Source organism: Megascapheus bottae, chromosome 20 (assembly GCF_031878675.1).
Source record: "Megascapheus bottae isolate mThoBot1 chromosome 20, mThoBot2.hap1, whole genome shotgun sequence".
Lineage (NCBI taxonomy): Eukaryota > Metazoa > Chordata > Mammalia > Rodentia > Geomyidae > Megascapheus > Megascapheus bottae.
In genome coordinates this window covers 39,567,607-39,593,201 of record NC_143528.1, presented here as the reverse complement: position 1 = coordinate 39,593,201, position 25,595 = coordinate 39,567,607, and the positions used below count along the sequence as shown (strand labels likewise).

At 41.1% G+C, this 25,595-nt stretch overlaps 1 protein-coding gene across 1 annotated transcript in view; it reads left to right on the top strand.

The window, feature by feature from the left end:
• Kif13b (kinesin family member 13B) overlaps positions 1-25,595 on the top strand; it is a 139,423-nt gene that overhangs the window by 43,680 nt on the left and 70,148 nt on the right. The window contains exons 4-12 of the mRNA XM_090353682.1: positions 3,011-3,071; positions 3,808-3,900; positions 6,032-6,212; positions 8,593-8,680; positions 11,622-11,756; positions 14,984-15,096; positions 16,532-16,643; positions 24,088-24,300; positions 24,982-25,092. Coding sequence (XP_090209808.1) covers positions 3,011-3,071; positions 3,808-3,900; positions 6,032-6,212; positions 8,593-8,680; positions 11,622-11,756; positions 14,984-15,096; positions 16,532-16,643; positions 24,088-24,300; positions 24,982-25,092 — 1,107 coding nt within the window. The remainder of the gene's footprint in view (positions 1-3,010; positions 3,072-3,807; positions 3,901-6,031; positions 6,213-8,592; positions 8,681-11,621; positions 11,757-14,983; positions 15,097-16,531; positions 16,644-24,087; positions 24,301-24,981; positions 25,093-25,595) is intronic.

The following is a 25,595-nucleotide window of genomic DNA, read 5'->3' as shown; positions in this document are numbered from 1 at the left end:
ACAGCCCCTGCTTTGCAAACTTCTGGCCTCACTTTTCTAGCTCTGCCTACCTATGGAGCCCGCTAGGAGCCAGCACCTTCCCTGCTTTCCCCTGCTCACAAAGAACAGGGAATTCAGACCCTTCCTGTTCAGATGCATGTAAGCTCTCAGCCTCAAGTGCTGATGGGATCTTTCTCTGCCTCCTTTTAGCTGGCATCCTGGGACCCTCCTAGGACTCTTGTATCCTTTGCTGGCATCTCCTGATGCAAGGCTTGAACTAAGTTTCTCAGGGACCTTATCCCATCCCTGGGAGCTCACAAGTCTCATGGCAACTTTTATTTTTTATTTCAATTCTGGCTCAGGCATAAGCAAAAAATCTTGCTTGAGCAAAACTGGCTCTTTTTCCCAATTCCCTTCCCTTTTGGCCTTTCCCCACTTCATATTGAACTAATTTTAGGAAGTGATAGGGAAAGGCAGAATTAATTTACTGTCAGTGTAATTTCTTAACAATAGTTAACTTTTGTACTTCTGATCCAGATAGCCTTGTGAGTTCACATTGAAACATTGACTCTGACAATGCTAAATACAGAACAGGACAGGAACAGTTAAATCTTAAAATACTTAAAACCATCTCTCTTGTCATGCAAATAGCACCTCCAAAAACTGTCAAGAAACTGAGCTGAGATAGTATAGTAGGCTTTGGAATTAGGCACAGGTTCCCAAAAATGAAGTTCAACAGAGCCCTGTTGTATGGTTGAGGACTACAGCCAACTTCACCATGGGAAAACTGATGTGGGTGAGGCGCCTCCTTGACTGAAGGCTTAAAAAAGCAGAGACAATGTTGGCCACCACCACTGAGCTGAGGCTTGTGTTAATAGGAGGGAGGAGAGACGTTGGGCCCGGAACACCAGCATTCAGAATGGCAGCGTGAGCTGGTCACGTAAAGGGGCCATGGGGAGAGGGAAACATAAGCATTCATGTAAACCATAAATACTCCGAATTAAGGATCAGCCAAAACGAATATAAAAAGATGCAAGCCAAGTGTGGTAGCTCATTATCCATAATCCCAGCTGTGTGGGAGGCATAGATAGGATGGTCTTGGTCAAAGGTCACCCTGGGAAAGCAACAAAGTAACTGAAAGTAGAGAAGACTGGAGGCATGGCTCAAATAGTAGAGCATCCAGCAGGTGAGGGAGACTCTGTGAGTTCCAACCTCAACAAATATACAAACAAGCAAAATATACAAAACAAATAAATGGATAAACCATTTAGAAATTGAAAGAGGTTTGAAAGATACAATTATTGCAAAAGAATGATTTCATGTTTTGGTCATAAGCAAAAGATCAAAATGGAAATAATCTATTTTATCCCACTGGTGATCATTTATCTATTTTTATTTTTGTACAATTTTATCTGCATCAGTTAGTTGTACAAGAGGTTTCATACACCTTGTCACATTGACAAGACCCTGATCCTGACCCCATGCCTGTCATTCACCCTCCCACTTCCTGAGCCAGTCAATCTCCACTAGTGTCACTGTGCCACTTCACACATTCACCCTGCTTCTCCCTCTCCACCTGCCCTCCCCCTCCCCCACTACATCCCATACCCAGACAGGACCTGTATTACATTTCTGGTATTCTTTTTTATTTATTTTTAACTATTTTTTCCCTGTTTGTTCAAAGAGGTTTCATGATGGCATTTCACCCTTCGATATACAGTAGTTTATACAGATTGGCTACTTACTTACTCTCGCTTTCCCATCCCATTGCTTAGCATCTTGAGTGAATTTCATTTTACTGTCTTCTCTCACAGATATACACTGTGTTTTGGTATTGTTCATCCTCTAATATTTTCCTAATATTCTTCCCGTACATATTTTTCTTCCTACTTTTGATGCATATTCTCTTGTGTAAATGTGTAATCATATTGCAGGCAGCCATAACCTTTTCACCAATATGTTAAAAAGTTTTTGATGGGGGCTGGGAGTTTGGCCTAGTGGTTAAAGTGTTTGCCTAGCATGCATGAAGACCCGGGTTCAATTCCTCGGTACCACATACATAGAAAAAAGCCAGAAGTGGTGCTGAGGCTCAAGTGGTAGAGCTCTAGCCTTGAGAAAGTCCAAGGACAGTGTTCAGACCCTGAGCTGAAGCCCAGGACTGGCAAAAAAAAAAAAAAAGTTTTTGATCTTAGGTATATTACACTTTAAGAAATACACTATTTTGTAGTTACTCTAGCAGGCTGTAGTTGTAATATCCCTACTTTGGAGGGCCCTGAACATCCCCACCAGCAATAGAATCACCAGCACTCAGTGAACCAAGCTGGGAGGCCAGTTTAAGGGCAGTGTCTGCTCTCCACCTTCAGGCTGATTGAGAGCAGCCCTGACCTTCAGTGGGGCTGAGCTTTTTAAAGGTAAACACCACATGCAGGTGGTAGTCACCATATGACGTCATCTTATGATGCCTGCAGTCAATAACCACAAGGGTGAAACCACCCACAGGAGGTCGAGCAGGTTAAGCATTTACAAAAACAAAAGCAATTTGGCAGCTGATCCTGCCAGGTTCTTATAGTAGTGAGCATCTCTTAATTTTATTTTTTAAAGACATCTTTATTTTCTTTGTTTACAGAAACAAAACAAGATTTATGCAATACAAAAAAGCCCTAAAGATCACTAATATCACCATGTAAATATTAACTTTGTGCCAGGTATGGTGATTCACCAAAATCCTAGATTCTCAGGAGGGTGAGGTCTGAGCATCAGGTTTCAAAGCCAACCTGGGCAGACAAAATTGAGAAACGCATCTCTAACCAGCATAAAGCTGGAACTGGTGGCTCAGCTGTTAGAGAGTGTCAGCAGCTATAGCTGCTCCAAGTTCAAGCCTAGCACCAGGACGTACACACGAGAAGAACAAAAACAAGTCCTGATATTGTTTTGCCACTACTGTGAGCAGTTTTGAGTGCGCTGACATTAATTATTTCACAGGTTAACATGCATGTTCCTTCTGTATACTGACGTTTTCACTTTTCAACAGGTGTTTGCTTATGATCATTGTTTCTGGTCCATGGATGAGTCTGTCCGAGAAAAGTATGCAGGTAACAGGATACAGCCGCCTGGCACTAAACAGTACAGGAGGGGTGTTTCATAGAAATGGTGGTATCTTTCAATGTAGTGGGGTCTTTTTATTTTTGTTTTTGTTTTTTGTTTTCCAGTCCTGGGCTTGAGCTCATGGCCTGAGTACTGTCCTTGGACTTTCTCAAGGCTAGAACTCTACCACTTGAGCCTCAGCACCATTTCCAGCTTTTTTTTTTATGTATGTGGTACAGAGGAATCGAACCCCGGTCTTCGTGCATGCTAGGCAAGCACTCTACCACTATGCCAAGCTTCCGGCCCTGTATTCCTAACTATTAATATTAGTTGTTTCTAAGCAGTCTTGTCTAAATGTTGGGAAAGGAGAAAGAAGGCATCAGCATATATGAATTTTCTGAACTCTGGTACCCAAGGAATATAAACATTAACTGAGTGATATAGAGTTAAATCCAGGCACACCTAGATTCCAAGTATAAGTTTCATGTATTAATAAACATGAACCATTCTGGAGGCTACTTGGTTAGCATTAATTTAAGTGTGGATTTTAGGGAATGCTTTACCCATTTTCCCTCCTGTACTAACTAGAAATAACCTGAAGAACAGAAGTACTTATCAAGTTTAGAAATTGTGTTTGGAGATCAATAAATTGATTGTATATTTTGAGATTTCTGTTTGGTTTTTGAGTTGTTCGTATGTTGTTTCACTTAAAACATTCCTTTCAATGTTTTTTTTTTTTTTAAGGCCAAGATGATGTTTTCAAGTGCCTCGGGGAAAGCATCCTCCAGAATGCTTTTGATGGCTATAATGCTTGTATCTTTGCCTATGGACAGACAGGTAATGTTAGATAATATGGATTCTGTGAGTTTATTCTTTATTCCTTTTTAGGAAGTACTACAAAGTTAGGTGATAAGGTATTTTTTTACATGAGTATAATAAAATTAGCGTGTATCCTTTCTCTTGTCTTTCTTTCCTTGCTTGCTTGCTTGCTTTTCAGTTGTGAGGCTTGAATTCAGTGTGTGCACTGTCCCTGAGCTCTTTTGCTCAAACCTAGTGCATACCACTTTGAGCCACAGCCCTACTTCTGGTTTTTTGAGTAGTTAATTGGAGATGAGTCTCATGAGGACTTTTCTGTCCAGGCTGGCTTCAAACTAAAATTCTTAGATCTCAGCCTACTGAGTAGCTAGGCGTGAGCCACTGGCACTCAGCTCAGTTTTTGAAAACTGTTTTCAAAACACAGTTATAACTCTTAGACTAATCACTGGCCAAGTCCAGGCTCAAAGGAATGTCCTTGATAGTATTGACTGGTTATATTGGAAGGAGCTTGTTAGTTTCTGTGTCTTTGTGGTCAAGGACAGAAAATATACAGTGAACCATTTGTTTTATAAGAGTACATTGTTCAGCTTATCCCACCAGAAACTACTCTTCACAGGACAGTGTTTAGATGGCTTCTTCAACAGGAGAGCAGAAGCTCTGAGTAAGGCCATGCCAGCTCATGCCTGTCTCTGGCAGGACTTTCTTCAAAACCCTCAGTCTCTTCAACTGTAAAATGTTTTCAGAAACAGACCTGTCTTACAGAGTGAGGTTGTCACTACAGATTGCCATCTGTACTTCAGAAAGGCCTGGGGCCTGGGAAGCAGGCAATGATGAAGTGACAAAAGCAGCTCATATATAAATGGAAAGCATGTTTGCAACATCACTATTGTGGAAACAGGAAAGCAACAGACAGAATGTTAATGGTTACTGGTGGTTACTGGTTCTGGATAGTAAGATTATGGTGATTCAATTTTTTTTCCCTCTATCTTCTGAATTTCTTCCTTGTTTCTGTCCTTCTTTGTTTACTTCCTTCACAGTGTTGGCTCAATAGCCCAAATTGGCTGTGAATTTGCAGTATTCCAGTTTTAGCTTCCTGAATCCTGGGATTACAGACATCCCATAATGCTCAACTTCTGATTTTTTTTTTTTTTTTTTTTTTTTTTGCCAGTCCTGGGCTTGAGCTCAGGGCCTGAGCACTGTCCTTGGACTTTCTCAAGGCTAGAGCTCTACCACTTTAGCCTCAGCTCCACTTCTGGCTTTTTTCTATGTATGTGGTACCGAGGAATCAAACCTGGGTCTTCATGCATGCTAGGCAAGCACTCTACCACTAGGCCAAACTCCCGGCCTCAACTTCTGATTTTTAAAAATAAAGATGTTTCTATTATAATGGGAGAAAACAAGGTTATTCTTTGGTTCAGACATTGTTGCCAGAGGGGTAGTGAGTTAATTTGCATTAGAGCCTGAAGGAATAGCCTGTATTTTTTGTGCTGTGATTAGTGGTTGGAGCAGGTGTGACAGTATTAATTATCTAGACTTTTCAAACCTTTTTTTTTTTTTTTTTAAACTCTGGGCTCTTTAACTCAAGGCGGCTAGTGTTCTACCTTTTGAGCCACAGTGGTTAATTGGAGATAAAAGTCTCACAGACTTCAGTGCCTGGGCTGGCTTTGAACTGTGATCCTCAAATCTCGGCCTTCTCAGCAGCTAGGTTTGTTGTTGGGTTTTTTTTTTTTTTTCTTGTGGGTCATGGGGCTTGAACTCTAGGCCTGGACACTGTCCCTTCAGTTCAAGGCTACTGCCCTATCCCTTGAACTACTGATTTTCTGGTGGTTAATTGGTGATAAGAGTCTCTTGAACTTTAGTGCCATTGGTTTTGAACCAACATCTCAATCTTCTGAATAGTTAGGATTACAGGCATGGGCTACCATGCCCGTCCAGGTATTTTTTAAAAACATGATTCAGGTAGGTTTTTTCCTTTCTGAAGTATGTTTGCTTTTGACTTTCATCTGTGTAATAGGAAAATTTCTGTATGTTTTGGTCTCATTGTATTAGAATTTCTTACTGAAATTTGGGCCTTTGCTAAGTGCTAGGAATTTATTATGAGCAATGGAAAGAGGGTTAGAAACTTCTGAAAGAGAAAATTCTGACTTTTCAGGGTCTGGAAAATCTTACACCATGATGGGCACCAGTGATCAGCCTGGATTAATCCCACGACTGTGCAGTGGACTCTTTGAAAGAACTCAGAAGGAGGAAAACGAAGAGCAGAGTTTTAAAGTAGAAGTGTCCTACATGGAAATTTACAATGAAAAAGTTCGAGATCTTCTTGATCCCAAAGGGTAAAAACTAAGAATTTAGTGTTGAAATATTGTGGGCTAAAAGAGACTAAGTTCACTTAAATGAAATTCAAATATTGAACTCCAGTAAAGAATCATCAAGTTGTAGGCTTTCTTTTTCTTTTTTGATCTTTTTTGCTGGTCCTAGGACTTAAAGTCAAGGCCTTGGTGTTATCCCTGAGCTTTTGCTCAAGGCTAGGGCTCTACCATTTGAGTCACAGTATCATTTCCATCATTTTCTGAGTAGTTTATTGGACATGAGTCTTACATACTTTCTCATCCTGCTGGCTTTGAACTGCAATCTTAAAATATCAATCAGCTTCCTGAGTAGCTAGGATTATAGATGTGAGCCACTGGTGCCTGGCACATTGTATTTTTTATTATTTATTTTTTAAATTATTTAGTCAGTCACGAGGCTTGAACTCAGGACCTGGATGTTGTCCCTAAGCTCATTTTGCTCAGGGCTAGCCCTCTACCACTTTGAGCCATAGTTTTACTTCCAGTTTTCTGGTTGTTAATTCAAGATAAGGGTCTCACAGACTTTTCTGCCTGGGCTGGCTTTGAATCTTGATCTTCAGATCTCAGCTTCCTGAGTAGCTAGGACTAGGATTGAACTACCTGCTCATGGCTGTGATTATTTTTAATAACTTAGTATAGCTTTCTACAGTCCATTTTGGATTAGAGTTTATGAGAGAGGCACTTAGAGCAGGCAGAGGTATTGAATGGGCATGTGCTGTCCCACTATCATATATTCTTAGACTCATCCATAGCCACAAATAAAAAATATATAGTGAGAAGTAGTCATTTAGTATCAGCACATCTGGTACCCTCTAAAAATTTGTAAGCCAATAAATTTAGATGGAATTCAGTGATTGGTATGTAAGCTGTGAGGAGAGGAAAGGGCATAAGCGGATATTTGGAACCTGGTCTTTGAGATAGATAGTTTTAAACCTTCTTGTGCCTATGATCTCTTGACACTGACTTTGAAGGAGAAGTGGCTCTAAGTCATCAGAGGTCTTTCAGCAGTGATGCACTAACCTGCAGCCATAGTGGAATGTATGGCAGAGAGAGTGGATGGTGACTGAGGAGCCCTGGTCACTGTATAGATTCCAGAGGGAGAGAGAGAGAGATTGACAGGTGATGGCCACAGCTGTTTCTAGCCATGAAAAAACAGTATTAATAAGGCTGGGGGGCCGCAGAGGGCTGAGGTTTACAGAGGCCAGGGGGAGAGTGAGTTATTATGTTTGGATGAAGAACACAGTCAAGAAAAGATGATTTGAGAATCAGCCAATCAAAAGAAAGAGAACCTCTCAGTTCTTCCTTGCAACTTTCTTTGACAAAGATAATGATCCTTTCTAGGAAGATTGAATTTGTATTTTTCATAAAAATATATTACTTTTCCTGAGCAAATGTTTGTTGAGCCAGGCACCATGCAAGTCAGAGGAAGTACTCAGTATGGACAGAATGATTAGTAGACAAGTCATCGTAGCATAGTGTGGCTTACTTTTCACTGGTGGGAGAGGCTGACATAAAATAGAGAACCAAGGGGGAATGACTGACTTTGTTCAGAGTAGAAGATTCCATGGCAGACACTTGAGGAATTCTGTGTTAGGTGAGAGTCACGCCTGTATAGGACACAGTTTGCACCCAATGTGGAGTGTAAAGCGGTCACCTGTTTGAATAGTTACCCCAAAGTTTGAGAGGGTTGGAGGGCAGTGTGTGCTGTTTATGTGTGTGGTAGATCTCTTTTGCTGGATTTACCATATCTTTAGTAACTAAGAGGTTTATTCTTTTTAATTGTAAATGAATATTTGATTTCCATCTTATTGAAACAGTTCTTAAATTCATTGAAAAGACAATAGTATTCCCTACCTTTAGTCTTTCAGTATGATAAGTGAATAGATTTTATTCACCCTCAGACGTTAACTCAACCTGAAAAGCCTTAGATAGGCCCAGAGTAGTGTTTTCAAATCTTTTAAGTACATTTTGTTGTTTTTGTTCCTTCATCTTGGTTCATGACTGAACTGGGTCTGTCATTTTCTTTTCTTGCACAGTTAACATTTGTTCAGTTTCTATCTTTGTGCTGCATTCTGTGATATGACAAGATGATTGTTCCTATTTATCTGACTCTGCATTCTTTGTGGTAGTAAGTGGACGCCCCACAGCTTACCCTTTTGAGTGATGTGGTATTTCATCACATTACCAAGTCTGTTTCCTCAGCAGAGATTTTAAAGTTTGCTTTAAATTCTGTAGGGATCAAGTTCTTTGGTTTTGTTTATTTGGGGAACTTTCTTGAATTAAGTATTATTTCTGCGAAGCCTGACTGACTCCTATTAAAGAGAGTTTATTGTTAATAAATTACTGCTTTTTTCCTCATGAACAGAAGCCGTCAAACACTGAAAGTTAGAGAGCACAGTGTGCTGGGGCCTTATGTGGATGGACTTTCTAAATTGGCTGTTACAAGCTATAAGGTAATCGCATCTTTCATATGCACTACTTAGAACTACTTAGTGCAACTTTTAACTGTTCAGTTTGTTGCTTTGAAATTTTAAGTTTACATTAACTAGACTTAATAAATTACTTATTAAAAATTCTTAAAAAATGAGATAGTAGAGACTAATTAGTCAGCCAGAAGTAATCATAATGAGGCTTTTAAATGAAGCCCTGGTGTTGTTCAGACTTACTTAATGATCTGAAGAGGGTTCAGAAGAGATCTAGTAATTTCATTTTTTGTTATTTCATTCTGTGGCTCTCTTCTACCTTTTTCATAGTCAATGGTTTTCCTTTGAGGCATTTTGTTTATTGTGTTAGAAGTACTTAAACATTAATCCTTTTCATTTATGCAGGAAGGTAGACTTCTTTGGTTTTCTGACTTTTTTTTTTGCCAATCCTGGACTTGAACTCAGAGCCTGAGCACTGTCGTTGGGCTTTCTCAAGAGCTCTACCACTTGAGCCTCAGCACTACTTCTGGCTTTTTTTCTATGTATGTGGTACCGAGGAATCGAACCCGGCTCTTCATGCATGCTAGGCAAGCACTCTACCACTAGGCCAAACTCCCAGCCCCGTTTTCTGACTTTTTTTTCTTTTCCTTTTTTTTTTTATTGTAATTAGTAAAAGGGTTACATGATATTGCCAGATAGAAGGTGCATTAATTCACATGCATTGATACCCTTTCACATGTCTTGGTACCCATTACTCTCCCCCCCACCCCCCCCACCTGTTCTTGGTTTTCCCCCCGTTTTCTGACTTTTTAAGAGTGTGTAGGTCACTTCATGATTGTGTTCAAATAGAAATATGACAGGATTTAAGTTTTTGAAATGTGGATTATTGTCTGATTTGTTTATTGTGTACCCTCAGTGCCAAGAAATTATATGGCATATGGTAGGTATATCTGCCTGAATGGGTGAAAGAATGAATGCTGACTTTAAACAAGGCTTTTGGAGGTAGCCAGGTAGCATGGTAGCTCCTTGGAGTTACTAGGGGCCTAGATTGCTTTCCCATCTCACCTGGAGAATTGTAGTAATATTTGTGTTTCCATAGTTCAAGATATTCTTACAGCTAAGGTGATACATGCCTATTCCTTTACGGAAAATGCCCAGATTATTTATATTCTATTTTGCTTCTTATTTGTTGACACTTAATCACATGACCAGGCTTAGCTGCAAGGGTATCTGGGAAATGTAGTCTCAGTTTTGCCACAGTGTGTAAAGCGAAAGATAGAATCAGCTGAAGTGAACTGAAGATAGGATTCTTTTTTTTTTTTTTTTTGCCAGTCCTGGGCTTGAGCTCAGGGTTTGAGCACTGTCCTTGGACTTTCTCAAGGCTAGCACTCTACCACTTGAGCCTCAGCACCACTTCCAGCTTTTTGCTATGTATGTGGGGTACCGAGGAATCGAACCTGGGTCTTCATGCATGCTAGGCAAGCACTCTACCACTAGGCCAAACTCCTGGCCCCTGAAGATAGGATTCTTTAACCTGGGTGATAGAAGGCAATTCAATGGCTCTTTCACACATATCAATTCTTAGATGCTTAGATGGTAAGTGATTTAGTTATATTTTTTGTGATCCTGGGAGCAATAAACACGTTCCTCATACCAGAGAATGCTCGACCACTGAGCTATGTATTCACTAGCCTAAGTAAATGATTTTATAGCTCTGTTGTATTACTAAGGACACAAAATCTCAGACTGATTGAATAAGCTGTTTAGAGCCTACAATATTTTTTTTTTAGTTTTTTATACATGCTTTATTTGTGATAGTAAAAATGCTCAAACATTCCAAGCATTTTCCTGTATATATTTTTTTTTTTTTGCCAGTCCTGGAGCTTGAACTCAGGGCCTGGGCACTGTCTTTGGATGCTTTTTGTTCAAGGCTAGCACTCTGCCACTTGAGCCACAATACCACTTTTGGCTTTTCTGTGTATGTAGTACGGAGGAATTGAACCCAAGGCGTCATGCTTGCTAGGCAAGCACTCTACCACTAAGCTACGCTCCCAGCCCCTGTCTTATAACATTTATAAGCATGTAAACTTCATAATCTTCATTTTATATTCTTTTTATTAACAGTAATATCAATCCATTAGAAATATATGCCAGAAATCAGTTTCTTGATGTTTAAAATTTTAAGAAGATGTATAGTAATTTATACCTGGGTTACATGTTATTTTTTTGTAAATTTTTTCTGGTGATACAAAGGCTTTGAACTCAGGATCGTGTACTTTTTAGGTAGGCAGTCTAACTAATTGAGATATGCCTCCAACCCTTTCCATATTAGGTAGTTTTCAAATAAGGTCTCTCATTTATGCCAGGGCCATCCTGTACTTCAGTTTTTTATTTATGCTTCCTGCATAGTTGCAAAGATAGGTATGTGCTACTATACCCAGACTTTTTTGATTGATTGAGAATTTTGTGAACTTTTTGCCAAGAACTTTAATCTTCCTACCTCTGTCACTGCAATAGCCAGGGTTACACAATTTTGTTTTGTTTTAGTGTGCATATATGTATGCTTATTTTATCTAGTTTGTTTAAAAATAAACTTCTAGTTTTTGATAATTAACGTTTTAGGTTTTTCAGATTTCTTTCTTCACCCTTTTTAAAAAATTGTGATTATACTGCCTTATTCTCCACAATGATGGGATTATGGATATGAGCCAATCAGATTTCAAAAGTAGATTAGTATTGGCATTGCATATTTGTCTATTTCTGAGTTAAAACTGCCACTATTTTTCTGTGCTTACAGAAAGTATTTTACTGTAGTTGATCTTCGGAGATAGTTTTGGTTTCTGTGGGGCCTATAAACTACAAATGTTGCTGACTAAGTAGTGAAACTTGTGATGCATTTCATAGCGCTGGGGAGTTTAAAAGCTTATTATACAAATCATGAGATGTATGTCTGTGGCCTGTTTCCACATAGGATATCGAGTCTCTGATGTCTGAGGGGAATAAGTCACGTACAGTTGCTGCAACCAACATGAACGAGGAGAGCAGCCGGTCCCACGCTGTCTTCAAGATCACCCTCACACACACGCTCTGTGATGTCAAGTCCGGGGTAGGTGTTCATGTGCTTGACTTGTATTCTTCTAAAATGGTTATGGCTTACCCTTTTCTCTTTGGATGTCAGATGACTGAAAGACCTTAGTTCCTTATGTATCAATCAGGAATCAGGACAGAAACAGAAGTCGCTGTAGGTAAATAGAAAGGGATTTAGTATAGGGAATGAAGGACTTACACATTTACTGTAACAGCTTAGGCTTCTAGATTAGATATCTAAGACTAATATCCAGGTCTGGTCTGATAGGATGGGGCTACTTTGAGGAAATTCTGGAGTATGATATACTCATAGCTTTAAATCAGAAAGCAGGAATAAAGAGCTTGCTTCTGATAGGGCATCTGCCTCCGGTACCTTGGAAATGACACTGTGCTGGAAAACCTCAGATTTCATGAAAAAGGTAAAAGGGAGCTACTTCACTTCTGCTGTAAGGTCTTGAGCAACAGGATTTTGATTGATAGGCTTTAGGTTCCATCCTGAACCCTAGCTGCAAGGGAATGTAGTCTTTAGCTCACAGCTATGGTCTCCAGTAAAATAGAGCCAAAGTGACACCAGCTGATGAGCCTGCCCCTGCCACAGCAGCTTGTCATGGTGTGAGTGTTAGTGACTCACACTGCATTTGCAATGTTACTTTTTGACTAACAGGAGAAATAGAAGGTATAATTTGCACTGGGGGAACTGTATCATAAAATGACTTTATTTTGGTTTAGAACCTTGTAAAGAGTAAACTGAGTCAGAGATATAAGTACTCTGTTGCTGTGAGAACTTTCTTTTTTGTTTTCAAGGCCCTGTTCCTGGGGCTTGAACTCATGGCCTGGGCATTGTGCTGGAGCTTCTTTGTACTCAAGGCTCATACTCTACCACTTGAACCATAGTGCCACTTCCAGGTTTTTTGTTTTTGTTTTTTCCCTGAGTAGCTTATTGGCAATTAGTCTCCTGGAATTTTCTGCTCAAGCTGGCTTTTAACCATAGTCCTCATATCTCAGCCTCCTGAGTAGCTTTACTGTGATAACTTCCATGTTGACTTCTGTACTTGTGTTGTCTCTCTCTTTATGCAAAGGTTTGTATATTTCTTATGATGCCCAGCTCACAACACATCAATTTCAAATTCCAGAAGCTAAAGTAATCACTCTGTCAAAGGGCTCTATTTTCACAGGGCTTTCCTTTCCCTCTTCTCTTCCTGCTCTCCTCCCTCTCCACTGTTCCATCTTCTTTCCACCTTTCCTTCCTTCCCCTCTTTTTGTTATTATCATAGCAATACTACAATAATAACAGTAGTTCTTTGTTTCCTGTTTCCTTTTGAGCATAAAACAAAGAACTAGTGAAGTCTTTTCTAATAAAAAGAAATCTGATTTGGGAATATACATTTGTTAGCAGCATGTTTACTTATAAATACATACAAATGCATATTTAATATGAATAATGTATTTTATATGAATATATAGGTTAATATGTTTTATATAAATCAATACAAATATATGTTTTAAAGGAAAGTTTTAGGGCCTGGGCACTGTCCTTAGACACGTTTTGCTCAAGGCTAGTGCTCTACTTCTTGAGCCACAGTGCCATTTCCAGTGTTTTTCTGAATATGTGGTATCAAGTAATTGAACCTAGGACTTTGTGTGTGCTAGGTGAGCACTCTACCACTAGGCTATGCTCCCGGTCCCAGTTCTATAGTTTTTAACACTCGTTTTCTGTATATACCTTGTTTTGTCGCTGAAAAATAAAATAGGTTACATATATAATTTGGTAAAGCAGTCATTACCATATATCTGTCACAACTAGGAAAGGTATAATCTAGTAGCTGACATCATAAAAGAAAAGCCAGGCAGGCACCGGTGGCTCAGGCCTGTAATCCTAGCTCAGGATTACTAACTCAGGAGGCTTAGATCTGAGTATCATGGTTCGAAGCCAGTCTGGGCACGAAAGTCTAGAAGATTCTTATCTCCAGTTAACCACCAGGATATTGGAAAGTGGTGTTGTGGCTCAAAATTGTAGAGCACTAGCCTTGAGCTGAAGAGTTCAGGGGCAATTCCCAGGCCCAGATTCAAGCCCCATGACCGACTGAAAAAAAAGAAAAGAAATTTTTTTTTTCTTTTTTAGTTCACACTTAAATCTCCACACAGGTTTACATCATATTCCAATCAGTCACATCCTATCACTCCACACCCTATAACAGGGTGGTTGGTGGTGGTTGTAGTCTTCTTCTCTTCTTCTTCCTCTTCCTCTTCCTTTGCCTCCTCCTCCTCCTCCTCTTCTTCTTCCTCTTCCTCCTCTTCTCCTGGGTTTGAACTCAGGGCCTGGGCACTGTCCCTAAACTCCTTTTGCTCAAGGCTAGCGCTCTGCCACTTGAGCCACAGGGCCAATTCTGCTTTTTTTGTTTATGTGGTACTGAGGAACTCAGGGCTTCATGCATGCTAGACAAGCACTCTACCATGAAGCCACCTTCCCAGCCCTGCCAGTGAATTCTTATATGTGAACAAGACAAAAACTTGTAAAAAGAATGTTGAATTTTAAAGGGATTTTTCTATTATGTAAAAGTTAAATTAATATATAAGAATACAAATATTTTAAGCACAGTTTCAATTATATTAGCTTTAACAAATAGTTTTGTATAGTTCTCTGAAGACTATATTGATTTCTTTTCACAAAGTCCCATTTTGAAGGAGGGTACTTTTTTTCCTGAGATGATTAACTCTGCTTGCTCACATCCTCCTTCCCTCCCTACATTCCTTCTTTTTGGTGGAGTTGGATTCACGGCCTCACAGTTTCTAGGCAAGCACTCTGCCACTTGAGCCAGGCCCCCAGCTCTGAGAAAACTGGTTTGCACTCTGGATTAGCTGAGATCTGAGGATTGTAGTTCAAAGTCAGCTTGAACTGGAAAATCCAGGAGATTTTTATCTCCAATAAACTATTCTGAAAAAAACCAGAAATGGTACTAAGGCTCAAGTGGTAGAGTTCTAGCCTTGAGCACAAAGAGGCTCAGGGACAATGCCCAGGCACTGAATTTAAGCTCCAGGAATGGGGACTTAGGGAGAAAAAAAGGAAGTTCTATGGCAACAGAGAATTTATATCTCTATTTCTTTCTGGTTGATGTTATCATTTTCCTACAGTGTTTTATACAGCACAAATAATTTTTTGCAATTAAAAAATATTTAGGTAAGTCCATTTGGTAGAGAGTGCCTGCTTTCTGCTTTAGTTGTCTGTTGTATTCAATTTTTCTGCAGACCTCTGGGGAGAAAGTGGGTAAACTGAGCCTGGTTGATTTGGCTGGCAGTGAACGAGCAACAAAAACTGGAGCTGCAGGTGACAGGCTGAAGGAGGGCAGTAACATTAACAAGTAAGTTTTCTAGAAATGTCATCACAATTGCTTTATCAAGTGATAGCCAAGCAGGGGGATAGAAGATAGTCCTCAAACAGTTAAGGGAATGATAAAGAAATAGAGATGGTGGGGGTTATCCTAGTATTTTCAGTGGTCTTGGGCTTATTTTTTGTGGTGTAGAGTCCTCAGACAGAGACTCAACAATAGCTCTATTGACATTTCAGGTTGGCTGATTCTTTGTCCTGGGGTGGGAGTGTGCAGTTTATTGTGACGGCATCCCTGGCTCTTGCCCACTAGATGATGGTAGTATCCACCATTGTGCCCTACCCCCAGTGTGACAATTCACACTCTGTGGCCTGCTATCTTGTGGGGCACAGTCACCCTCCAGCTGAGAACCAGTGTTCTAAGTTACAGAGAGAGCAACAATAATTGGACTGTCAGGGTAACTTTGACCTTGACCTGGGTGTTGCTGTCTGAACAGATACTGTGGATATTTGCCACACCAGGGCATTCCTTTATGAATGCTTGTCCATGTGCAAGAAGCCAGGCTTCGGATCATACATGCAGTAGCATTTTGTTGACCAGTTTCTTCCTGTGGTTGTATTTTCTCCCAGTGAAATTGTTGGCTTCTTACTACAAACACTGTCCTCCACCTTTTTGGCTGATACTGAATTATGTGGATATAATTTTTGTTTTGCCTTATTGTTTTAATTATTATATTTTGGGAGTTTGTTATTCTTTCTTTTTGTGTTGGTCTTGAGGCTTGAACATAGGGCCTGGCCACCATCTCTTAGCTGGCACTCAAGGCTGGCACTCGACCACTTGAAGCACACGGTTCCACTTCTGGCTTGTTGGGTGGTTAATTGGAAATAAGGGTTTCATGGGCTTTTCTACTCGGGCTGGCTTCAAACTGCTGTCCTCAGATTTCAGCCTCCTGAGCCACCAATGCCTAGGATCCTTCTTAAAGACATCTAGTATTGGTGTTAGTACTTTGACCTGAGATTTTATAGCCCACATTTTGATCTGAAAAAAAAATGGGCTAAGCATTTTTTTTTTTTTTGCCAGTCCTGGGCTTGAGCTCAGGGCCTGAGCACTGTCCTTGGACTTTCTCAAGGCTAGAGCTCTACCACTTGAGCCTCAGCACCACTTCCGGCTTTTTTCTATGTATGTGGTACTGAGGAATCGAACCCGGGTCTTCATGCATGCTAGGCAAGCACTTTAACCACTAGGCCAAACTCCCGGCCACTAAGCATTTTTTTTATTGCTGAAGTAGCACTGAAGGGACAAGAGCTTTTGCTAAGCTTGGTGTGCCCTTAGACTTAGTGGCCGAAGCTAACCACAGCTACGCTCACAGGCAGGTCGCAGGAGGACGTCTTGCTGTTCCATTGTGGTGCTATGCTGGATATTTGATATGTTCCTGTCTCATAATTTTTTTGACTTGTTGCACATGCAGGTCCCTCACAACCCTTGGTTTGGTTATCTCAGCCCTAGCAGATCAGAGTGCTGGCAAAAACAAAAATAAATTTGTTCCATATCGTGATTCAGTTCTCACGTGGCTTCTCAAAGTAAGTTTATTTCTTCTTCTTTTTCTAGCATACTTCTGGTGACTAGCAAAAAAAAAAAAAATGAGTGAGAGGGAGATTGTCAGTCTAGTCCCTTCCACTTACCAGTTCCTCCACCAGTGTTTGGGTCATCGTGGGTCATAGTTCCCTTTTCGTAATCAGTATCCATGCTCCAGGCACTCACCAAATCATGTAGTTGCTCTAGAAGTCTGTGGGGAAAGGAGCCTCAGAAGATGTACCCACTGTTTGACACTTCAGCTGGCCAGCATCTTCTCAAATGTCTTTGTTTGAACACGTGGATCTTGTCTTCTGTTTGCCATCATTACTTTTCTTTCACCTTAAAGATATTGCTGAGGGATGCAGGGTGGAGCATACAGTCGTTCACTGATGAATTCATTCAGTAAATGAGAGAGAAATGCACAGTCAAACCTTTGTGCAGTGCAGTGAGGGGAATGGAGGCAGACAACCTCCTGTCTCAGTGTGTCAGATCTGGGAGGACACAGTGCCCAGGGGAGGTTAGCTGTGTGCTGAGATGGACAGTGCAACAGACAGGCCATAACTTGGTACTCAGTTTGCTGACAAAGGACAGGCTATTTCCAGGCTGTCCTAGCTCCCCTTGAGTCTTTGCCAAGGTGAGGAAGTAAAAAGTGGACACTGGAGCAGAAATCAGAGGATACAAGTTCTACTGACAACTTTATATATAAAGAGCAGAATCTTCCACCTGCCTTAATACTTTGTTCTTTTTTTTTTTTTTTTTTCCCAGTCCTGGGGCTGGAACTCAGGGCCTGGGCATTGTCCGTGGACACTTTTTGCTCAAGGCTCCCACTCTGCCACTTGAGCCACAGTGCCACTTCTGGCTTTCTCTGTGTATTTGGTACTTAGGAATCGAACCCAGGGCTTCATGCATGCGAAGCGAGCACTCTACCACTAGGCTATGCTCCCGGGCCTCTTTGTTCCTATTTTTGAAATAAAATTATATTGTTATTTTTAAGGTATTGTACAAGCTAGTTGCTGCTGGCTCACACTGGTAATCCAAGCTACTTAGGAGGCTGAGATCCAGGATCTAGCCTAGGAAGGAAAGTTGGTGAGACTTACCTGTAATTAACTGAAAGTGGGGTTGCATCTGAAAGTGGTAGAGCACTAGCCTTGAGCAAAAGAGCTCAGGGATAGTGCCCAGGCCCTGAGTTCAAGCACCATGACTGACAAAAAAAAGGGTGTTGAACAGAGGTCGCTATTTCATAAGTCAGCACTCCATTTGAGTGAGTGAAAGCATAAGGCCCTGAGTTACAAGCCTCTATTACATTTCTTTTTGTGGACAATGTCACCCCTTCCTTCGCATTCCCCACATCCTCCTTCCGTCCCTGTCCACAAATCACATAGGTCATTATTTCTCCTTCTCTTCCTCGTCCTTTTTTGAGCCAGAAATTTATGTGTGATGTTTACTTTTATGATGACTCATTTTCTCAACACTGTTATTCCATGGCCAGGGGTTGTGAATATTAAGGGCAAATGCAATACAGGCCCCAAGAATGTAGCTGAGGGTGCACCAGGCTTAGAAAACAGTCTTTGCTCAGGAGATCAGGGTTTTTTCCTGGCTTCTGAACTCTCTCTCGCAGTACTGACTTCTTATCTGGACTCTGCCACTACCAGAACACTCTATCTGGTGAAAATGTTTCTTTCCCCCCACAATGCAATAAAATAAGCAATTTAAAGCATAGGTGTAAATAAAACTTTTTTCTTTTCTTTTCTTTTCTTTTCTTTCTTTCTTTCTTTCTTTTCTTTCTTTCTTTCTTTCTTTCTTTCTTTCTTTCTTTCTTTCTTTCTTTCTTTCTTTCTTTCTTTCTTTCTTTCTTTTTTTGTGGGTCCTGGGGTTTGAACTTAAGGCCTGAACTCAGGGCTTGGGCACTCTTCCTGAGCTTTTTTTTTTTTTTTTTGCTCAGGGCTAGCATTTTACCAATTGAGCCAAAATACTACTACTGTCTTTTTCTGAGTAGTTTATAGGAGATAAGAATCTCACGGACTGGGCCGGGAGTTTGGCCTAGTGGTAGAGTGCTTGCCTGGCATGCATGAAGACCTGGGTTTGATTCCCCCGTACCACATACATAGAAAAATCTGGAAATGGTGCTGAGGCTCAAGTGGTAGAGCTCTAGCCTTGAGAAAGTCCAAGGACAGTGCTCAGGCCCTGAGCTCAAGCCCAGGACTGGCAAAAAAAAAAAAAAAAGAATCTCACAGACTTTCTCTGCTGGTTTGAACTATGATCCTCAGATCTCAGCCTCCTGAGTAGCTAGGATTACGGATGTGAGCCACCAGCTCCTGGCCCTTCAGTTTGTTTAAAAAGATATGAAACCTCCTTTTTATTGGTATAGCTGACAATAGTTAAACTGGCCTAGGTGTTATTAGAATGGCCATCTCTCCATGCTGGAGGCCTGTTTTCGCCTATTGCAGAAAAGTCAGGTGTCATGCCAGTGCTTCCTGATGTCATCTTAGTGGGTAGACAGTGGTGTACCACTTGTCAGATGGGGCAGAGGGCACAGAGCTACAGGTGACAGGACAGGATGGAGAGCAGATTCCAGGGGCAGGCACCCACCCATCTGTGCCTGAGCCATGCTTTTCTTACCAAAAGAATTGCTTTTATTATAAGACACACTTGACTTTCATAGAAAATAATGCAAAACTCCTTATAAAAATATTTGAAGAATGAAGCAAAAACGTCTTAAATTTTTTTGTTCTGACTTAGGGACTTAAGCTTGCTAGGCAGGTGCTCTACCACTTGAGTCATACCTCCAGCCCCTCATAAACATCTTTATTTAAAAAGCTCACTTTAAAGTTAAAAACCTCAATTTAAAGTCAGGCACCAGTGGTTCGTGCCTATAATTCTAGCTAATCAAGAGGCTGAGACCTGAGGATTAGAATTCAAAGCCAGCTGGATCAAGAAAGTCCTTGTGAGACTCCTACATCTAATAATCACTCAGAAAAAATGGAAGTGGTACTATGGCTCAAGTGATGAGTGCTAGCCTTGAGTAAAAGAAACTTTAGGACAGAGCCCAGGCTTTGTGTTCAAGTCCCAGGACCAGTAAGAAAGAAACAAACAGACAAACAAAAAAACTCATGTTAGCTGGGAGTGGGATACATATCTGTAATATTAGCATGCTAGAGCCTAAAACAGGAAGATCAAGAGTTTGAGAATAGCATGGGCTACAGTTACTAAAGATATTTAAAATTAAGAGGAATAATTTAGAAAGATGTTGCAACCTGCCTGTGGAGAATGGATTGGACTAAGCCAGTGGTGACTCATACCTGTAATCCTAGCTACTTAGGAGGCTGAGAGCTGAGATTGAAGTTCAAAGCCAGCCCAGGAAATAGTCCATGAAACTGTTTTCTCCAGTTCACTGCTGGAAAACCAGAAGTGGAGCTGTGGCGGAAAGTGCTAGCTTTGCATGGAAACACTTAGGGACAGTGCCCAGGTCCTGAGTTTAAGCCCCACAACTAACAACAACAAAAAGAATAGATTGGACTAAAAAGCCTCAAAGGAAATACTTGTTATAGAGGCGAGAGATCCAGGTGGCCTTCACTGGGGAAGTGGCTTTAAGAATGAAGGAAGGAGGTTAACAAAGGTAGTGATTACCAGACACTGGTTAACGCATTTAGACTAGATCTCCCTTTCTTCTGTCTCTCCTTACTCTTTCTCCCCATTACCTACATAATACTTGTTTACCTGTAGATCTCAAGTATCAGCGTTGGTCATGTTCTTAACCTCCTAAAAATTGGCCTTTTGACTGTATGCCTGTAATCCTAGCTACTCAGGAGGCTTAGTCCTGGATATTTGAAGCCAGCCTGGGCAGAAAGTCTGTGAAACTTCAATTAACTAATAAAAAGCTGGACTGGGGCCGGGAGTTTAGCCTAGTTATAGAGTGCTTGCCTAGCATGCACGAAGACCGGGGTTTGATTCCTCGATACCACATACATAGAAAAAAGCCGGAAGTGGTGCTAAGGCTCAAGTGGTCGAGCTCTAGCCTTGAGAAAGTCCAAGGACAGTGCTCAGGCCCTTTGCTCAAGCCCAGGACTGGCAAAAAAAAAAAAAAAAGGAAAAAGCTGGACTGGGAGCATGGCTTAAGTGGTAGCACTCCATTTGAGTGAGTGAAAGCATGAGGCCCTGAGTTACAAACCTCTATTATAGCTCCTGTACCCCCAGTCCCCACCACTTTTTAGTTTCCTCTTTCTTCCAGACCCGATCATATTCTTGTTTAAGGTTTTATGTAGAACTTGCCTATCCCACTGGATAGGCTGAATGATGAATGCTGAGTAATGAACCATTTCAGTTCTGATCTAAACTTACATTCTGACACTTGTTAAAGCTGTCAGTCTTCTGGGTCTCAGTTTCTCATCTGTAAAAAGAAATAATTTGATTAGATGACTTGAGAGTTTTTCAGCTTTAACAATTTTGACCTCCAGAATTAAATTTCTTTCAGTGTCCATTTAATTTGCAGTTAACACATTTGGAACAAAGCTCTTCTGATCTGTCTGAACACAGAGTAAACAAGGAGGGTGTGTTTTCTTCTTGAATGCAGGCCAGTTTTGTTGCAATTTCCTTTCTGCTAATGGGACAAGGCTACTTTTTAATACAGACACATTATTGTTCCATGATCAAGGGATTTTAAAATAACCAAGCATTTGTAGTTGCCAGGTTTTCTTTTCTCAGCCTAAGTTAAAGCATATTCTGTACCTCTCTCTGGTGGTTATTCCAGGTTCTCTCTCTTTTTTGCTGTTTTTATGTTGCTGTGCATGCAATGATCACAATTCTTTTTAGAAGGCAGGTGTTGCTAGTGAGCAGAATTGCAGTGTGCAAATTAATTCCTGCCATCATTTTATTCTGTCACATCTGACCTCACTAATGTTCATGGGAGTCCTCACGACATTTTCCCTAAATTTGTCAAAGCCAGGGCCTCAGCAGTGTGAGCAGTCTGTAGAAGTGAGGAGTGAAGCAGTAACTATGACTTTTACCTTAAAAATCCATATTAGTAGCTGGGTATGGGGGCTCACATCTGTAATCCTAGTTACTCAGGAGGCTGAGATCTGAGGATTGTAGTTCAAAGCCAGCCTGGGCACCAAAGAACCTGAGACTCTTATCTCCAATTAACCACCAGAGAACGAGAAGAGGCACTGTAGCTCAAGGAGTAGGGCAGTAGCCTTGAGTTGAAGAGCTCAGGGACAATGCCCAGGCCCAGAGCTCAAGCCCTGCAGCCAACTAAAAAAAAAAAATCCATATTAGTTACACATCTAGGTTTATTTCTCAATGTAAGTACATTTTCCTAAGCATCAAATTTTTAGATATGAATAAGGCATATATGTTATCTGTGATTATACTTAATGGTTAATGGGATACGTGGGAATTATTTCATTCCTGACACTAAGGAAAGTAACTTGGAAAGGTGTTATATCATCTGACTTTACTGTGAACTTTCTCTGTCTTACCAGCTATGTATCATGATAGCTGGGGAGAAATAGAAATCCTGTTAGAATTGAAGGCAGAACATAATGGTAACATAGTGATAGTGTTCAATGTGCAAGTTCTAGCTTTGTAGGAAGGAAGTTAACGTCTTTTGTCAGAAATAGAGAAATAGGGTGCCAGCAATCAACTTCACCAAAAGATGAAATGAGAAATTAAAGGGTATGCAGAGATTATATAAAATAGATTGCTCTAGCAAAATTTGCCTATGTTGTTGGAATTGGAAGAACTTTGCATTTTCAAAAGTAAGAATTTCAGCCTGGGAGTTTGGCCTAGTGGTAGAGTACATGCCTAGCATGCACGAAGATCTGGGTTTGATTCTTTGGTACCACATACATAGAAAAAGCCAGAAGTATTACTGTGGCTCAAGTGGTAGAGCTCTTGCCTTGAGAAAGCCCAAGGACAGTGCTCAGGACCTGAGTTCAAGCCCCAGGACTGGCAAAAAAAAAAAAAAAAAGAATTTCTTTCCCTCTCCCTCTCCCTCTCCCTCTCCCTCTCCCTCTCCCTCTCCCTCTCCCTCTCCCTCTCCCTCTCCCCCTCTCCCTCTTGTCCCCCACTTTCATTCCCCCAAAGTAGAGTTAGCCATCTTGTGGCTCAATGGATTTCCTATTGCTGATCTAATGGGATATTCCTCGAGGTCGTGAGACTGTATGTAATTCAGTTAGCTCTTATTAGTGCATGAGAGTATGAACTCTTGTTTTGATAAGCCTTCTCAGCCAAACATGGTCTGTCAGGTGTAACAGATTTCTTCCAGAATTTCATTTCCTACTATGCAGTGTCTCTAGGCCAGGATTCCAAGTATGGCTTACTTGAGTGGCTGTGGTGGCTTGCCTGTGTAGCTGTAATCCCAGAGCCTGCTTGAGGCTATGGTCAGCTGAGCTTTAACCCTGGGGGAGGTCTCTCATGGAATTGTGGGCAGGCTCCAGAAGATCTGCTTCCATACTCACCCCTGGGGCCTCTTCAGAGGGCCACTTCCCCTCATGAAAACTGGTTTCCCAGGGGAAAGGATTGGCCAGTGGAGGGGATGACTTACCCTGCGGGAGTTTTGTATTTTTAAGTTAGATGTTCTCTTTCTTTTGAGTGTATAGGCTTGTGTTCAAGCTCCAACCCAAGTCTACCTGCATGCTAGGAAAGTGCTCTACCACAGAGCCCATATCCTCAGCTCATATTGTGTAATTTTTAATATTCTCAGGCAAAGATTTGTTTTTTTCATTTGTAGAAACCAGTTCTAATCCATTCACTGGACTTTCCAATTTCAGTGTAATGCAGATACCCTTGAATGAACTGTTGTGTAAAACAACCATGCTGTTGTGTAGAACATGAAACCTGTCTTAGTAGCTTCTGAAATGCTAGCAGAGGGGAGCACACAAGGTTTCTGTAGTGTACCTTTTGTTTGGAAGACCAGGATTGTACTTTGTTTTAAAAGCCTTACAAGGTTTTCAGTATTGTGTCCCAGTAACCAAGCAACTTTCTGACCAGAATGAAGGCTTCGCAGAGACCTCAGGGCATGTTACGGAGGAAGGGGTGCTTGTTCATTCCTTGGTCATGTGTCAGGTAAAACTGTGGAGCTGGGATGCAGCTCAGGCAGAGCCTTTTCCTAGCATGCTTGAGGCCATGGGTTCAAGTTTCAGTTTGGGAGAGAGGTGAAGAAAGAAAGAAAAGAAATTATACTTAAGTTCTACTAAGAAAGAATTTGTAGGCATTTGAGAAGTCCTAATTCTGAATCATCTGTTCACTAATGATGTCATGTTGCATGTTCAATTGAGATTAATTTTTATAAAACACAAATAGATATAGTTTCTCTTGGGTTTACTTTCCTTTCTCCAAAACCAAAGCTCCTTTTACAGAAAAGTAGTTGGGCAGAGAAAAAGTTGTCTGAACTTGCATCTGCACCTTCGTTTTCCTCTGAAACACCAACCCCTATCCTGGATTTCCCGGCAGGACAGTCTGGGGGGCAATAGCAAGACAGCCATGGTGGCTACCGTGAGTCCAGCAGCCGATAACTACGATGAAACACTATCGACGCTGCGGTATGCCGACCGAGCGAAGCATATTGTGAACCATGCTGTGGTGAACGAGGATCCCAACGCCCGGATCATCCGGGACCTCCGGGAAGAGGTGGAGAAGCTTCGAGAGCAGCTAACAAAAGCCGAGGTAGGAGGCGTGGTTAGGCCACTCTCTGTGAAATAAAGCAGAATGAAGGCGAGAGCAAGAGATGCTGGGAAGAGAGTATATGAAATTTAGTTGTAATGTAAAAGTGAGCTGGTATGGGACTAACTGTGAGGAGGCATCAAACATTTCATTTCTCTTACCTGAATAGTCTGCTCTTGTGGGTTAATTATGTTCATAGAAGAATAAAACTAATAACAGAAGTATTGTGCAGTGTACACAAGGTTATACAAGTAACTGATGGATTTAGTGGTACTGTTTCAACTGTCTTCTCTACCGCCTCTAACAAATGCTATTCCATGTTTTGTTAACTACATTTGAAAATTTTCATGGTCCAAACCTATAACCAAGTACTCCTTCTCCTCATCCTGCAAAGGTGGGATGAATAGTCAGTTTCAGGGTTTGTTCTGCAGTTAGTGTTTCTGTCCCACAGTCAGTACTAACTGACTGGCCTGGGGCTTGGTGTTGATACCATAACCCTCTTGTGGGTTGAATACATTTTACTGGTAGTAAGTGTAGGTGTAGAAGTCTGTAAGGACCCACAAGCACGTCTTAGGTGGATGAAGACCTCTGCAAGGAGGCAGAAGATCACCATTGTCCTTTTAGAGTTGATTGATTTCCAGGACATCATCTGGACAGCCCATGAAATGAACATTTTGTTTTTAGGCAATGAAATCTCCAGAGCTAAAAGACCGGCTAGAAGAATCTGAGAAGCTAATTCAGGAAATGACTGTGACGTGGGAGGAAAAATTAAGGAAAACCGAGGAGATTGCGCAGGTTTGTATTTCCCGAGAGACCAGCAGCACTGTGCCATGCACTTCGCAGTGCACGCGGATGGTAAACCACGTCCCTTTTTAGGTTTTAGCTTTGTTGCCAACAAATCCAGCTCGCTGAGTAGGAATCCAGATCCAAGGAGTCTGCACTTTTCCATTTCAAATCACTTGAAGGATTAAGATGGTATAATCCCAGAAGTCTTACTTGCCAAGGAAAAAAATAACTTACTCTTTTTTTTTGGCCAGTCTTGGAGCTTGAACTCGGGGCCTGGTCACTGTCCTTGGGCTTTCTCAAAGCTAGAGCTCTATCACTTGAGCCACAGCACCACTTTTGGCTTTTCCTGTGTATGTGGTACCAAGGAATTGATCCCAGGGCTTTATGCATGCTAGGCAGGCACTTTACTAGTCATGCTCCCAACCCAAAATAACTTATTAGTATCAGTAATTTTAAATAGTAAAAACGAATGATATCCTCTGGTTCCAAGAATGTCATTCTATTAAGTGCTT